The 18,263-nt window shown below is 36.3% G+C and overlaps 1 protein-coding gene across 8 annotated transcripts in view; it reads right to left on the reverse strand.

Annotated features, from left to right (window-relative positions):
- The window catches only part of Pcdh11x (protocadherin 11 X-linked), a 650,410-nt gene that overhangs the window by 353,696 nt on the left and 278,451 nt on the right, over positions 1 to 18,263 (reverse strand). For 7 of the 8 annotated variants that reach the window (XM_071606438.1, XM_071606436.1, XM_071606434.1 and 4 more), the window contains exon 3: positions 14,586 to 14,666. The exons of the other annotated variant lie outside the window; for it this stretch is intronic. In XM_071606438.1, the coding sequence (XP_071462539.1) occupies positions 14,586 to 14,666 (81 nt within the window). The remainder of the gene's footprint in view (positions 1 to 14,585; positions 14,667 to 18,263) is intronic. 8 annotated transcript variants of the gene reach the window in all.

Here is an 18,263-nt window from a genome sequence, read left to right on the forward strand (position 1 = left end):
GCATATTATATCTCTAGGACTTGTCTAATTTCCTTCTATAGATACTTGTGAATGTTCTCAGCTTGTTCAACTGTGTGAAGTGAAAAACATCTCTACTTTAGACCAGAACCAATCTGCACCATTCACTTGGAATACTTTAAGATTCCTATTCTTACTAAGTACAAAATTTAATGCACTAATGTGGGTATATATATATATATATATATATATATATATATATATATATATATATATATTTGAATGTACCTGTTTGCTAACCCAATTTTACTTCCCCAAATCATATGTCTTAGAGGTTTCTCTGCTTCCTGCTATAATTTTTAATTTTTATATTGATTGGGACAAAATAAAAATTTGTTGAACATCTACTATATTCCAACTTCAAAGATTTTTTTATGTTAACCCTCGTAGAAATTATATGAAAATTATATTAATATACCCAGCTTGCAAATGTGGAAACAAACTCAAACAATTTCTCACTTGTCCAAGGCTCTGTCTATAGTTAATAGGAGAATTATTAGTTGGAATCTCACTGCAAAGAGAATCAGATAGTATGGTTGCTTGACCATGAGTATCAACTCTGCTTACATATTTTTTTCTATAGACTTTCTCCACCAGATCAGGACCTGAAAGATAACCTAAATTAGTCATAATCCCTCTTGGGAATTCTACCATGCCTTACAGGGCTCTCTCCTTTCAGGATCATACCTTCATCACAATGATGTCCCAGCTCTATTCCTAGTGTTTATCCTCTCTCAGGTGGCCTCCATTTCACTGTGAAAGTGCTTTTCTTATGATTCCACATGATAAACCAAGTGATGAGCTTTTAGCACCTTGATTTCAGTGTGATCAACAAGACTCCCTCTGTGATTACAATTTTTTTTTTTTTTAAGTTGGGTGCTAGGCATTGCTAGAAGACTCAGGCACAAGTTGATGAGTCATAATCCAAAACTCTATATAAACAAATGATTCATATAATATGGGTATACTATTTTGATTTCTTCCCATATTTGAAAAATAAGAATTTATATTTTTCAATTTGTATTATTATTATACTGAATGGTAAATTCTGTATTTATTTTCTGAAGCCTAATAAATAGTAGATATGAACACCATAGTTAATGACTTCTTTTCAAAGTTGGTTGCAATATTTTGTGATTCAAGAGCTCCAGAAGAATGGTCTCCATCTGTTGTACTGTATATTCACCTGCTGTGGGTGCTCAAAAGCTTTCATCTGTGTATATGACACCTATATTTGATGCTGCTGATTTTTATTAACATGACAAATTAATCATGGGTTGTCATATCATACTTGTGATATATGTTCACTGAGAAACCATTCCATATGAATATGACAAGATGTGAAGGAAAGTATGATTGAGCAAAGAGCATGTACTTTAGAATCAGAGGATTTTTTTTAATCTAACACTTTAAGCTGTGCAATCTTATTTAGATTATTTAACCTCCCTGAGGCTCAGTTTGCTCAACTAAAAGATACCTCAACAAAGCTATTATAAGGACAAAATAAAAGGAAATAATTACTGTAGAGCACTTAGTATGATGTCTTTAATAATCAGTTAAAAATAAAAGTTATTAATAATTAAAACTAAAGCACTCAAACTGCTAAAGGTCAAGGACAATGGCAAAAATCTTAGGTCTCTGGTTGGAGAACAATGTTAAGAATTTTCCCTATGTCTAAAAATAACATCCATCACTTATAAATAATGTTGTCACATCAGAGTATGTTGATTTTCTTTTTAAATTAGGCTTCCTATTGTGTAAAGAGTTACATCTAAATTTGGCTTGGCATTTAATGCCATTCACAAAATAGCTCTTAAATATGAAAATAATTCTCTAAAGTTTACAGTTTAAGCTCTGGAAAAATTCTGATCTCAAAACTTCATGGCAATGGTTACCTTATACTTCCTAGAATGTATGTTTTTCCTTACAAAATAGAGAAGTCATAACAAAAAAAAATCCTGAATTTCTAAGAAAAAGATTAAGTACTCTAGTCTTTGAGGAAAACATGAATTATGAAATGTGTGGCTTGAAAAGTTTTTTTAATATATAAGTGTGTATCTTAAAAGCATTATAAAAATACCATGTGATGTGAAACTGGCTGGCAATTGAAGATAGTTAATGGAATGTGCAACTTGGAAAATGTTAAGTGGTTTCATGACCCCAGTGAACGTTTTTCAGGATAGGTCTGTTACTAATGAAAAAACATTACAAGTGGTCCCCACCCGCCCCCATAGACACATTGATACCAATAGAAAAGGTTGTCCATGTATAGTCTAATATTTGATGATTCAATCATGCATATTCTAGGAAGGCAATTTTCTGGAATTATCTATTTTGTTTTCCTTATTAAAGAAGAGCAGTGTTGACCCTAAACCTGAGCCTCAAAACTTCCATTTGTAGTGTTTACAAAAACTCAAACTTGTGTCACTCACTTTGTCTGCAATTGTAGGTCATATGAAAGAATTATTAAGAGCTGATTATATTTTATGAAAATTGATTAACCAAACTCCTGTGGATTTCTTAAACTGTGCTGTGGTAAAATATATTATTGTAACAATTCCTCCATCAAATGAATTTGATGTTAATATATTGAATTTGTGATCCTGTTAGTCATAATTCCAAGATTAGAAGGCAATTTTAAAAACTGTGGAAATTCTCACATTCTATCACTGTTAATTAGCCTTTCTTGTCCTGCAGAAAGACTTTCATTAAAGATTATCATAGTAGATTTAACATCTCTACAAACTGCATTTGGGGAATTATTTCAACATTCTTTATGGTTTGCAGTTATTTTTCTTTTCATTTTAGCATCATAATGGGGTCATCTTACATTATCATGTGCAAATGTATACAAAATATACTTCTAGCTGAACAGAAAATTATATTTGATTAACATCGGAAAAAGCTTCCATTTAAAATATTTCTTGTACCCAGGACTACCTTCCATTCTTTCATTTCACTCTTGAAAAAATTTCCCATAGTGGTTAGGAAAATGAGTGTTGGAGTCACACACAAGGAATATGCATTCAACTTTAAATATATTCTAGTATATTTCTGTGCCACATTTTTTTATTTATAAAATAAAAAATTAATAATAGATTTAAAAATAAGCATAGATTTGTAATGGAAATTAAACAAGTTAACTGTTTAAGAGATTATACTGTACATAGTAAATTTATAAAAGTTTGTTAAATTATGGGGCTGGGAATGTTGCTCAAGCGGTAGAGTGCTCGCCTGGCATGTGCGCGGCGCTGGGTTCGAACCTAAGCACCACATACAAATAAAGATGTTGTGTCTGATGAATTAGGAAGATGGCGGCGAGGGGAGTGCATTGCCCCCGTGTGCTGCTTCACTGTGTGGGAGTATGACAAGTCAGGATAGCTAAAGGCTATCTTGTTAGGAATTTCCAGCAATAGTGGGGTGCTCCAGAACCTGGAGGAAGGATTTCCATCGCACGAGGATCGGCTACGGGGACTCAAACGCGAGAGGTTTGTCGCACGGAGGGTAACACTGCTTATTCAGCAAATCGCCCCACGGCTAGACTCTGCAGCGCGCGCTGGGAAACGAGGAGATAGCGACGCAGGAATACAGCGCTGCAGTTTCTGCCAGGCGTGCAAGCACCGTACTCAGGGCTGAATTCTGGGTTCGAGACGGGAGAAGGAAGCGGTCCATCTCGGTTCTCCACACCGGTCAGACCACAGATGAGGCCAGCGGCCACCATGTTGGAAAGCTGACGTCACCATCCCTGTTTACGACTGACCGCAGCTCATTCAGCCATAGAACAGGTAATTTCAGGCTGCCATTCGCCTGCAGCTTGCAGACAGATTGCTCGGGCTCAGTGCCTGGGTGCTTCTTAGAACCTGCTCTTATCGGAGCGAGCACCGAGCGCGGGGCGGCCGAGTTCCGGCTCCCGGAACCGCCCTGGCCCAGGGCTGGGGAGCCTGCGGAGGCTGCTTCTTGGACCCTGCTCTTATCAGAGCATACACCGAGCACAGAGCGGCCGAGATCCGGCTCCCGGAACTGCCCTGGCCCAGGGCTAGGAGCCCGCGGAAACTGCTTCTCGGTCCGGGTCCTGCTGAGGGCGGGTCAGGACTCACACGTTGCTTTGGTTGCCCGGCAAGGGGAACGAAATGCTGCCATTCGCATAGGATACCAACATGGCAGAGATCTGATGTCATCAGAAAGCAGCGGAGGAGAGAACTTCATCAATACCAGCGGCGACAGAAACAGTTGGTCTCCTGGTGGGGGGCGTGAGGCACAGACACCCGAGTCTCCTCGATTTGTCGTCGAGCCAGAGGGAGGAGCCGGGCCGCCGCCAGTGCCCGGAGCAGGCCCAGCGGCTCGCCAGCGTGGTGACCGCGTGACCCCAATTGGAGAGGGGGCGGAGTGGAGCCGCCACACGCGCCCGCAAGGTGGGCAGACCCGCGACCCAGTGGTACACGGGCGTGGTAGGAGGGGCAGGGCAGAGCCGCCGCCCGCGCTTGCAAGGTAAGCAGACCTGTGACAGACTGGCAGGTCAGGCCCAGTGGCCTGCCAGCGTGGTACACACGTCACCCCAACTGGAGTAGGGGCAGAGCAGATCCTTCGCCCACGCCCGGATCAGGCCCTGCCGGTGTGGTGGTCACATGACCCCAGTTGGAGTGGGGGCGGAGCGGAACTGCCACCCGTGCCCGCATGGTGAGCAGACCTGTGACCAACCTGCAGATCAGGCCCAGCGGTCCGCAGGCGTGGTAGGAGGGGCAGGGCAGATCTGCTGCCCACGCCTGCAAGGTAGGCAGACCTGCGACAGACCGGCGGATCAGGCCCAGGAGCCTGCCGGCGTGGTACACACACCACCCTAATGGGAGTAGGGGCAGAGCAGAGTTGCCGCCCGTGCCAGGAACAGGCCCAGCGACCTGCAGGCGGGGTAGTCACGACACCCCAACTGGAGTAGGGGCAGAGCAGAGCCGCCACCCGTGCCCGAAAGGTGGGCAGATCTGCGACCGACCAGCGGGACAGGTCCAGCGGCCTGCCGGTACGACAGACACGTCACCCCATTTGGAGTAGGGGCAGAGTAGAGCCGCCGCCCGCGCCTGCAGGGTAGGCAAACCTGCAACCGACCGGCGGATCAGGCCCGGTAGCCTGCCGGCGTGGTACACTCGTCACCCCAATTGGAGTAGGGGCAGAACAGAGCCGCCGCCAGTGCCCAGAACAGGCCCAGTGACCTGCCGGCGTGGTAGTCACGACACCCCAATTGGAATAAGGAGAGAGCAGAGCCGCCGCCCGGGCCTGCAGGAAAGATACGCAAGCAGTATGAAAAGACAAGGAAAGAAAGGACCACAAGCAATGCAGGTCAACGCAACTTTAGAAGAGGTAACAGCTGCAGCAGATGGAATGTCAGATAAAGAATTCAGGATATACATGCTTCAGATGATCTGGAGTATCAAGGAAGACATTAGACAGCAAAATCAGACAATGAAAGATCACTTCGACAATGAATTACGCAAACAAATCCAGGAAGCAAAGGATCAACTATACAGGGAGATAGAGGTTATAAAAAACAAATAAACAGAAATCCTAGAAATGCAGGAAGCAATAAACCAACTTAAAAACTCAATGGAGAATACTACCAGCAGAGTAGAACACTTAGAAGATAGAACATCAGACAATGAAGACAAAGTATTTCAACTGGAAAAGAACATAGACAGCTCAGCAAGACTGTTAAGAAACCATGAACAGAACATCCAAGAAATATGGGATAACATTAAGAGGCCAAACTTAAGAGTCATTGGGATACAGGAAGGTACAGAGCTCCAAACCAAAGGAATGAGCAGTCTATTCAATGAAATAATACGAGAAAACTTCCCAGACTTGAAGAATGAGACAGAATCCCCAATCCTAGAAGCCTACAGGACGCCGAATGTGCAAAATCATAAGAGATCCACACCTAGACACATTAAAATGAAGATGCCCAACATACAGAATAAGGAGAGAATTTTAAAAGCTACAAGAGAAAGGAAGCAGATTACATTTAGGGGTAAGCCAATCAGGATAACAGCTGATCTTTCAACACAGACTCTGAAAGCTAGAAGATCCTGGAATAACATATTTCAAACACTGAAAGAAAATGGGTTCCAACCAAGAATTGTGTATCCAGCGAAATTAAGCTTCAGGATGGAAGATGAAATTAAAACCGTCCACGATAAACAAAAGTTTAAAGAATTTGCAGCTAGAAAACCATCTCTTCAAAACATCCTTGCCAAAACATTACAGAAAGAGGAAATGGAAAATAACAATGAAAACCAACAGTGGGAGGTAGGACAGTAAAGGGGGGGAAAATAATCAAAGAGGAAAACAAACCATGTTTAGTAACAGAAATAAACAAATATGGCTGGAAGAACAACCCATATCTCAATAATAACCGTAAATGTTAATGGCTTAAACTCACCAATTAAGAGACACAGGCTAGTAGAATGGATCACAAAACAAGACCCAACAATATGCTGCCTACAGGAGACGCATTTGATAGGAAAAGACATACATAGGCTGAAGGTGAAAGGTTGGGAAAAATCATATCACTCATATGGACTTCGGAAACAAGCAGGAGTGTCCATACTCATATCAAATAAAATAGATTTCAAGCCAAAGTTACTCAAAAGGGATAAAGAGGGACACTACATACTGCTTAAGGGAACCATACACCAACAAGACATAACAATCATAAATATTTATGCCCCAAACAATGGTGCAGCTATATTCATCAAACAAACTCTTCTCAAGTTCAAGAGTCTAATAGACCACCATACAATAATCATGGGAGACTTCAACACACCTCTCTCGCCACTGGACAGATCTTCCAAACAAAAGTTGAATAAGGAAACTATAGAACTCAATAACACAATTAATAACCTAGACTTAATTGACATATAGAGAATATATCACCCTACATCAAGCAGTTACACTTTTTTCTCAGCAGCACATGGATCCTTCTCAAAAATAGATCATATATTATGTCACAGGGAAACTCTTAGACAATATAAAGGAGTAGAGATAATACCATGCATCTTATCTGATCATAATGGAATGAAACTGAAAATCAATGATAAAAGAAGGAAGGAAAAAGCATACATCACTTGGAGAATGAACAATAGGTTACTGAATGATCAATGGGTTATAGAAGACATCAAGGAGGAAATTAAAAAATTCTTAGAGATAAATGAAAACACAGACACAACATATCGGAATCTATGGGACACATTGAAAGCAGTTCTAAGAGGAAAATTCATTGTTTGGAGTTCATTCCTTAAAAAAAGAAAAAACCAACAAATAAATGATCTCATACTTCATCTCAAAATCCTTGAAAAAGAAGAGCAAAACAACAGCAAAAGAAGTAGAAGGCAAGAAATAATTAAAATCAGAGCTGAAATTAATGAAATTGAAACAAAAGAAACAATTGAAAAAATTGACAAAACTAAAAGTTGGTTCTTTGAAAAAATAAACAAAATCGACAGACCCTTAGCCATGCTAGCGAAGAGAAGAGAGAGAACTCAAATTACTAGCATACGGGATGAAAAAGGCAATATCACAACAGACTCTTCAGAAATACAGAAGATAATCAAAAACTATTTTGAATCCTTATACTCCAATAAATTAGAAGATAGTGAAGGCATAGATAAATTTCTTAAGTCATATGATCTGCCCAGATTGAGTCAGGAGGATATAGACAACCTAAACAGAACAATATCAATTGAGGAAATAGAAGAAACCATCAAAAGACTACCAACTAAGAAAAGCCCAGGACCGGATGGGTATACAGCAGAGTTTTACAAAACCTTTAAAGAAGAACTAATACCAATACTTTTCAAGCTACTTCAGGAAATAGAAAAAGAGGGAGAACTTCCAAATTCATTCTATGAGGCCAACATCACCCTGATACCTAAACCAGACAAAGACACTTCAAAGAAAGAAAACTACAGACCAATATCTCTAATGAACCTAGATACAAAAATCCTCAATAAAATTCTGGCGAATCGGATACAAAAACATATCAAAAAAATTGTGCACCATGATCAAGTAGGATTCATCCCTGGGATGCAAGGCTGGTTCAATATACGGAAATCAATAAATGTTATTCACCACATCAATAGACTTAAAAATAAGAACCATATGATCATCTCGATAGATGCGGAAAAAGCATTCGACAAAGTACAGCATCCATTTAGGTTCAAAACTCTAGAAAAACTAGGGATAACAGGAACATACCTCAATATTGTAAAAGCAATCTATGCTAAGCCTCAGGCTAGCATCATTCTGAATGGAGAAAAACTGAAGGCATTCCCTCTAAAATCTGGAAGAAGACAGGGATGCCCTCTCTCTCCACTTCTGTTCAACATAGTTCTCGAAACACTGACCAGAGCAATTAGACAGACGAAAGAAATTAAAGGCATCAAAATAGGAAAAGAAGAACTTAAATTATCACTATTTGCAGATGATATGATTCTATACCTAGCAGACCCAAAAGGCTCTATAAAGAAACTATTAGAGCTAATAAATGAATGCAGCAAAGTGGCAGGATATAAAATCAACACGCATAAATCAAAGGCATTCCTGTATATCAGCGACAAATCCTCTGAAATGGAAATGAGGACAACCACTCCATTCACAATATCTTCAAAAAAAAATAAAATACTTGGGAATCAACCTAACAAAAGAGGTGAAAGACTTATACAATGAAAACTACAGAACCCTAAAGAGAGAAATAGAAGAAGATCTTAGAAGATGGAAAAATATACCCTGTTCATGGATAGGCAGAACTAACATCATCAAAATGGCGATATTACCAAAAGTTCTCTATAGGTTTAATGCAATGCCAATCAAAATCCCAATGGCATTTCTTGTAGAAATAGAGAAAGCAATCATGAAATTCATATGGAAAAATAAAAGACCCAGAATAGCAAAAACAATGCTAAGCAGGAAGTGTGAATCAGGCGGTATAGCGATACCAGACTTCAAACTATATTACAGAGCAATAGTAACAAAAACAGCATGGTACTGGTACCAAAACAGGCGGGTGGACCAATGGTACAGAACAGAGAACACAGAAACCAATCCACAAAACTACAACTATCTTATATTTGATAAAGGGGCTAAAAGCATGCAATGGAGGAAGGATAGCATCTTCAACAAATGGTGCTGGGAAAACTGGAAATCCATATGCAACAAAATGAAACTGAATCCCTTTCTCTCGCCATGCACAAAAGTGAATTCAAAATGGATCAAGGAGCTTGATATCAAATCAGAGACACGCCGTCTGATAGAAGAAAAAGTTGGCTACGATCTACATTCGGTGGGGTCGGGCTCCAAATTCCTCAATATGACACCCATAGCACAAAAGTTAATAACTAGAATCAACAAATGGGACTTACTCAAACTAAAAAGTTTTTCTCAACAAAAGAAACAATAAGAGAGGTAAATAGGGAGCCTACACCCTGGGAACAAATCTTTACTCCTCACACTTCAGATAGAGCCCTAATATCCAGAGTATACAAAGAACTCAAAAAATTAGACAATAAGAGAACAAACAACCCAATCAACAAATGGGCCAAGGACCTGAACAGACACTTCTCAGAGGAGGATATACAGTCAATCAACAAGTACATGAAAAAATGCTCACCATCTCTAGCAGTCAGAGAAATGCAAATCAAAACCTCCCTAAGATACCATCTCACTCCAGTAAGATTGGCAGCCATTATGAAGTCAAACAACAAGAAGTGCTGGCGAGGATGTGGGGAAAAGGGTACACTTGTACATTGCTGGTGGGACTGCAAATTGGTGCAGCCAATTTGGAAAGCAGTATGGAGATTTCTTGGAAAGCTGGGAATGGAGCCACCATTTGACCCAGCTATTCCCCTTCTCGGTCTATTCCCTAAAGACCTAAAAAGAGCATGCTACAGGGACACTGCTACATCGATGTTCATAGCAGCACAATTCACAATAGCAAGACTGTGGAACCAACCTAGATGCCCTTCAATATACGAATGGATAAAAAAAATGTGGCATTTATACACAATGGAGTATTACTCTGCATTAAAAAATGACAAAATCATAGAATTTGCAGGGAAATGGATGGCATTAGAGCAGATTATGCTAAGTGAAGCTAGCCAATCCCTAAAAAACAAATGCCAAATGTCTTCTTTGATATAAGGAGAGTAACTAAGATCAGAGTAGGGACGAAGAGCAGGAGAAGAAGATTAACATTTAACAGGGATGAGAGGTGGGAGGGAAAGGGAGAGAGAAGGGAAATTGCATGGAAATGGAAGGAGACCCTCAGGGTTATACAGTGGAGGGGGTAGAGAGAGAGGAGGGGAGGGGAGGGGAGAGGTGGGGAGGGGGGATGGTGGAGGATGGGAAAGGCAGCGGAGCACAACAGACACTAGTATGGCAATATGTAAATCAATGGATGTGTAACTGATGTGATTCTGCAATCTGTGTATGGGGTGAAGGTGGGAGTTCATAACCCACTTGAATCAAAGTGTGGAATATGATATGTCAAGAAATTTGTAATGTTTTGAACAACCAACAATAAAAAATAAAAAAATAAAAAATAAAAAAAAAGATGTTGTGTCTGCCGAAAACTGGACAATAAATATTTAAAAATTCTCTCTCTCTCTCAAAAAGTTTTGTTAAATTAAAAAATTAAATTCAATTGGAATATTTCACTTCCTTCCATCAGCCTTTCCAATTAGTCTTTACTTGTACTTTCCTTATTTCTCTTGAATAACTCAACAGCTTTGCACTATTTTATTTACTGTCTGAGTCAAAATTAGTAATGGTCTTTGTTAAATATATATGACTCATTCATTAGCTGTGGCTAATAGATTTGAGGAATTAAAATCAAACAGTATAATGTATACAAGCCAAACATTCTACCTAAGTTTTGCAGTACTATCATGCTGTACTGTTTATGTTTCCATGAATATAAGATCTGATAACAAAATATCTGTTTTTATGAAATGCAGTGATAGTCAAGACATTTTCTATATTCATAATCAGAATACTATCTTAGTGACAAAAGTTTTTTTCACAAGCAATGCAATTACTACTGACAAGTCAGAAAAGTATGAAAAGCCTCAAGAAATATACTAATTTTATTTTGTTTCAATTTGAAAGAATATAATTCAGCTTTAGATTTGCTAGCTCATTAAGCATTATAATTGCTATAAATCAGAGGCAAGGAAAATGGAGGGAGAATTCATTATGAAAAGGGAAAAGATCAAGCCACTATAAATGCCACATTACAAAAAAATAAGAGCCTCAGACAAACTGACATATGCATTCAGCATATGTAAAGCTGGTCAAAAACCAGTTTTTTAATAGCTCTCTATTTCATCTATGTACTCTACCAATGCTACAATATTCCCTGGTGAACATTTATGATCCCAGTTATGCACCAAATCCAGCTATTTAAATATTTTCTTAAGACTAACAAAAATGTATTTCCTCTTATAAGGAAATGGACACTCTCATTTGATCTACTTTATCCATATGATAAGTTGATCTATGATTTCATGGTTCACATACTACTTTAATTACTTGAATAGTTGGCTTTTATTGCCAGGAACCATTGTGCTATAAAAGATACAACTGTAGCACTTGCCCATGTGTTTAAAAGTAAACTGTCAAATTCACTGCCTGTATCAAGGATTCTAATTAGTGACATCTGAATATTTGATGTATTTAAAGATTTCAATGGAGAAATGGAAATAATTTTCAGAATGACTCTAGTTTTAGTCATTTCTTTTCTCAGAAAATTGCTTTTTTTTTGGGGGGGAGGGGGTACTGAGGACTGAACCCAGGGGTGCTCAACCTCTGAGCCACATCCCCAGCCCTTTTTATATTTTATTTAGAGACAGGGTCTTGCTGAGTTGCTAAGTGCTTTGTTAAATTGCTGAGGATGGCTTTAAAGTTGCAATCCCCTGCCTCAGCCTCTCAAACTGCTGGTATTACAGGAGTGCGCCACCACACCTGGCTCAGAATTTTTTTTTAAATCCCCCAAATGAGTAATGAATATCTTATTGAAGATGAGATATTTCTTAAAGAAGCATAAAACCTCAATCATACAAAAGTATTTTCTTTAAACTTTTCTGAGGCCAGCACAATATTTATCAAAAATAAGGTTGAAAAGTTCCTATTTGTACCTTATGCATAGTAATACTACATATGCAATGTAACTTACCACTATACAGCTTATTTTAACTTTTTAATTTTTTTCACTTTTATAATGCATGTCAAATTGCAATTGAAGCCTCAGGCAGTAAAGACAATCAAGGCTATCAGATACTTAAAAGACTTATGAAATAAAAGATCCTCGAGCAAAAATAAACCACTATGTAGGCACCCATTATTCTCTATGGAGATTTTAACTTGGTTAAAAATTGAAAAAAAAATCAGTAATTGGTAAGAAATTAGTAAATTATATGGCATTTGATTTAGTAGAATACAATCAGTAGTAAGTACTTGACTAAACAAAATATTACTGATAGAGCATCTTCTTATTCATGGAGGACATATGTTACATAACAATGTTTAATTCCATCTGACTTCTAAATAATTATACCAGTTATAAGCTATGTCATACTAGTAGGCCAAATTTTGGGACCTTAATTTATATACCATAAAATTGTATAAGGCTCAGGGTGTAGCTCAATGGCACAGTACTTGCCCAGGAAGTGTCAAGTCCTGAAGCTGTGAAAAATAAATAAAGAAAAATATATTGTGTACTTTTCTTCAAAACTTTTAAAGACAGAGTTTTTTGTTTGTTTGTTTTAACATCAAGGAGTCAATAAAACTGATGCTGAACGTATGAGAGGCATCTTGGATAAAAATGTAGAAAATCATTATATTATGGTTCACCTCATATTCTATTTATTCACCAATTTTCTTGAGGAAAAATCAGAGGTGCCAGACATGAGAATTGAATATGAAATTTGACAAAAAAAAAAAAAAAAAAAACAAATTCAGGTTGAATGATTTAAAACTTGTGATAATTTGGATAGATACTATGTTATAATTTACCTTTATGAAATTATTTCTTCCCACAGTACACCTAAAAAATAAATATTAAAAAAATAGTTCTATAAGTCTACCAAAGAGCATAAACTATGTGAAATACTGTAGGATGTGATAATTGTAAAACACGTGGTTTTTGTGAATTTTGGAAGCACACATGAAATAATAAACAAATTTGATTCTCTTTCCACTTTAATATTGTAGATCTCTATTTATGTATCAAAATTTCTGAATTTATTTCCCTTGTAACACACAATAGGGTTGTTCAATTATTTTAGTTATAGATGGATATAATACTTTATTTTATTATTTTTTTAATGTAGTGCTGAGGATCAAACCCAGTGCCTTACATATGCTAGGCAAGTGCTCTACCACTGAGCCACAACACCAGCCCCAAAAAATGATATTTGAAAATAACTGGACGGAAAACAATTTATGGCTAGTCATCTGGCAACCAAGCTATTAGATTCAGGACTTTTACCATATTAACATAACAACAGTAAATTAACCAGACACAGAATATTCAATGACATAGAATTTTTAGATATTGGTCTCCTCACATTAGTTTTTAAAAGTACCCTTATAGCCTTTATTAGGAAAACAAATTTAAATGTATTTATTAGTCACATTTTGGGCTATCTTGATTGAAATGGGTGAAATTAGTTTCTTTAAAACTACCTCATATTTTGATGTTAAAAATAAAAGCTCAAATGCATTTCTCCTAATTTATTTTACTGAGATTTCACTAATATTTGCCTAATTAACATAAAACAAATTGTGCTTTATTATACTAAGACTTAAATTTGCCATATTATAAAACATTTCTCAATTTGTTTCAACCCATTATCCTAGAACTCTCCTAAACATTGGTAAAAGAGACAATCATTTAATAGATATTTTGAAAGGAAAGATTGTAACTGATCAAACAAATAAACTAACTATACTATTATTATCAAACCATCTGCCTCAGCTTCCTGAGTCACTGGGATTACAGGTGTATACCACCACACCCAGCTATGTCTGTACCTATTTACAGCTTCCTGAGAAACTATAGTTGCAAAAAAGTTAAGAACAACAACAACAACAAAAAAAAAAAACACTTTTGTTGGTACTGTAGTTCTATCTCTCACTTTAGTTCTATCTCTCACTTTATTGCAATTTGTCCACCTCATCCATAACTCAGAGCAACTTTGTCTCAGGCTACTGTCTGTCCTTGGGACCCATTCATTTCTCCTAAAAAGTATTTATTACTTGTCTAAAATTGCATACACCTTCCTATGTCCTTTTCCCCTATGAAGAGAGTATTTAAGGCACAACTATCTGGCCCTTCTTCGAGTTTTCATATTTTTGTAGGGCTCCTATGTACATATGTATGTTAATACACTTCCATGCTATTTCTTCTGATGAGCTATTACCGGTCTCTTCCACCTGATTCAAATACTGAAACTTCAGAGGGAAAGTATGAACTTTCTTACATAAGGAATAGGGAGAAAATATCAAAAGTAATGTCTCATTCATACCTGTGGTTGAGGATGAGTCCAGATTTCAACAGTTGTTGGCTCTTTCATGGGGGTGCGAGATCTTACAACCTCCTTCATTGGCTTTAGAAAGAGGGGGGAAATAAGTAATTTTAAGTTTTATGATAAAAGTTAAAAAATGCATTTCACAAAAGCATTACACATACATAATATTCTGCTTAGTAAATTATCATTTTCGAGACATCACATTTTATTTATTCAACAAACAGGTAATTGAGGTGAAAATGTGCCAGGTACAGCTCTAGATACTAAAAATAAAAGGAGTATAAAAAAGAAATGAAATACTTTTCTTATGAAAGTTATGTACTAGTGTTACATTTTAGTGTTCATTTAAGCATATGCAAAGTTGTGGAAGACAATTTAAAATACTTAAATAAATCAAATTAAGGTATAGAGAATTTTAGTCCAATTCTTTTACAACGTAATGGCCTTAAGAGCTATATTTATGAATGCACCATTGTCTCATCCTAAAATCTATCCTGTGTGTGCTACAATAGAAATTTACATTGTGTATATAAGGGTATTTAATATATGTAATAAAAATCAAGAATTTATCAATGAATTCACAGATGCTAATGTATCAACCCAGAACAATGATAAGCATCTTGAAAAGATGATGCCTGTAACACATTTAATTTTTTTTCCCTCAGGATATAGAATATTTTTTGTTTTTAATATACTGAAGGAATATAATACATAATTTCTCTCTATGAGATTTTGGGATATGTAGGAATAGATTTGGTAAGAAGTTACTTGATCCATAAAGAGGAAATATTTTTCAAAGAAGCTGAGGAATTCCGATTCAGTGACTGCTGGATGTTTTGGTGCTAATATAACAAAGTAGAGTAGTTGTGTCAAAGACCTTATGTTACACTCTAATGATTTTGTATTGCTGTTTAGAGCACTAAAAATTGAAGTGATGCAGCTATTACTTGACAGGGTTTCAAGTGCTACATGTATTACTATGACAGTTTATTTTATTTCTTTATTTTTATTACCAGTGCATGCCCGTCATGTCAAAATAAAAAGAAAACATCAAACTTGGAACATCACAACTTCAAAGCAATTGGGCAGAAATTATTCTCTTACCAATTTAAATGACAAGTCATGTTTATTATGCAATGACACTGTAACAGTGAAAAAATGATACTATACAAATTGACATTAGCAAACTAAGCACTCATTGCAATATCACAACTCACAGAAAAGCAATAGTCACAAAAATTAGAAAGTTAAAATGTAATATCTCATCACACCAGAACTTCTTCACAAAAATAAAATAGCAATAAAAATTAGGCTGTGACCAAAGTTAAATTCTGAAAGGCTCAATTGTTGTCCAAACAAAGAAAGCCAGTTCTGATGGAGAGTTAATTAAATCATGTATGCTTACAGTAGCTGAAGAAAGGTTTTCAGAGAATATAAACTTTAAATTAGCCTTTTGGCAAATACAGTGACTCAAAAAGTTCAGAACATCAATCACAACTACAATTGCAGCTATAAAAAATAAGGGCAAATGATTTAGAATAAGTTTCATTGTCTCTTCATGAGTTAAAATATTTTACCAACAATGAACAGTTGCTCTTTGTGTGAAGAAGCAATGCCAAATTTGATGCAACTAAATAATTAGCATCTATGGATGGTTTGCATGGAGAAGAATAGACAAGAACATTTTCAAAGTAGTTGAGAAAACACAAAATTCAATAATAACTGAAGGGGGTGTACTAAAAATTTTATGACTGATAGTTGTTAAAAACATGTGTGGGGCAAAAAGAAGTTTAACAAAACAAATTTGTGAAAATATGAGGTCTTCAAGTCTATGGTTACTTGTTGCATTATACATCAACATATTTTGTGGGAAGTATTTTACTCTATCTTGTATTATTGAATCTATAGGGTCAAGAGTGAATTTTATTCACTCTGTGAACCAAATCACTGTCAGGTGTATTAACTTATCAAAATGACAAATTGAATATCCTGACTTGTCCTCCCAAATAAGTGCCAGATTGCTTAACATTAACAAAATTTTATGGGCATATTTCGAGCTCAAGTCCAAGATAGCGATTTTATTAAATGAAAAGAAGCAACCTCAACTATTATTTCCAAACATTGAATCACTTCAGAAAATAAATTTTGTACATACTTAATATCTTTTAATAAATCAGTTTACAAATCACAAGGTAAAAGAATGCTTACATGTGAAACTTACAATTCAGTAAAATCATTTTGACAAGTTCTCCATATCACAAGTCATATCAAGTTACTTTATATATGTCAAGGCTGTCAAAAGTTATATATAAGTATCTCAATCCCAATACAAATTTGATATAAGTTGTGACAAAATAACATTTAAGAGGTTTACCTGGCTTTTAGTTGGAAATTACTAATCTTCAATGTAATGATATGCTAAGTGGTAAAGCCAAAAAAATAATCTAATATAATTTTTCAAATAACTTTTAAGAGATATATACATTTATACTAAACTAAAATCACATACTCCTGGATTGATATTAGAATTTGAGAGTTCCCTTCTTTGTAAGAAGATATTTTCAGAGGTGAGATACAGAAACTCATTAATTTCCATAACAGACCTGTATTCCATCAAAATTATACTTTATTACAATTATTATTTTATTTTAATTAATAAAAAAATTTGTGAAAATTAACTTTCTCTCACTTTAAAAATATCTCTGGCCCTTTAAAGGGAAATATTTCTCACCTCTCAACTAGGTAAGAAGGGAAGAAATAGCAGTAACTGTCATTAATGGATAATTCTTAAAATAAGTAAAGTCTGATAGACTTTGGATGCAGTGGATAAAACATATGGCGGCCTCTTTTGACAAAGTGAGCAAGCAACATGGTCTAAAGCATAGAGAACCAATAGGTATCCCAGAGAACAGAAATGCCAAAAGAGATGCAGCAGAATGGGGGACAAATGTATAAAAAAATGAATTAAGCTCATACTCTAGATGGACTTGCAAAATTAACTGTTTATACTGATACAGGAAGCAAAGTAGAAAAACTCAAATATGCTTGAGCAGCATGTCATAGGCTATAGAGGTTTCTCATCAGAACTGTGCTCAGAACTTTCATTTAACTTTTTTTTTAATAAAACAAGTCTTTTTGAGTTGTCTTTTGTATGCACATTTTAAGCACTTGACTTAAACATTTTTTGTTAATCGTGAGCATTCAATGTCTATCTGGTCTGTCCTCTGTCAAATACATAATGCTTGTATTTTAATGTCTATTGTATTAATCATGGATGGCATTTTAGGTGGCTAAAATGAAAAATATGCTTCAATATTCAGAATAATATTAGAAAAAATATTTAAATTTATTTTGTATACAATAGCAACTTAATGGTAAAATCACACCCCATTCATACCAATGTTCTTCCCATCTCTCCTCCACTCCCACCAAAGCCTTATATTTCTAAGAATAAAAACCAGGGAATTGTCTCATACAATACTTCCAATATAAAGAACTTCTGAGGATTCACTATAATGCAAGTGATAAAAATTGCAATTTAGGAAATCTTATTGTTCAAATACATTTATGTTTAACTGTTTTAAGATAATGAAATGCGGTTGATCAGTGACACCTGAGAAATAAAATGCAGATACACATTTCAGTTTCTTCATATGTACCATGTACTGAATGAGA

Source organism: Marmota flaviventris, chromosome X (assembly GCF_047511675.1).
Source record: "Marmota flaviventris isolate mMarFla1 chromosome X, mMarFla1.hap1, whole genome shotgun sequence".
In the NCBI taxonomy this organism is placed as follows: Eukaryota; Metazoa; Chordata; class Mammalia; order Rodentia; family Sciuridae; genus Marmota; species Marmota flaviventris.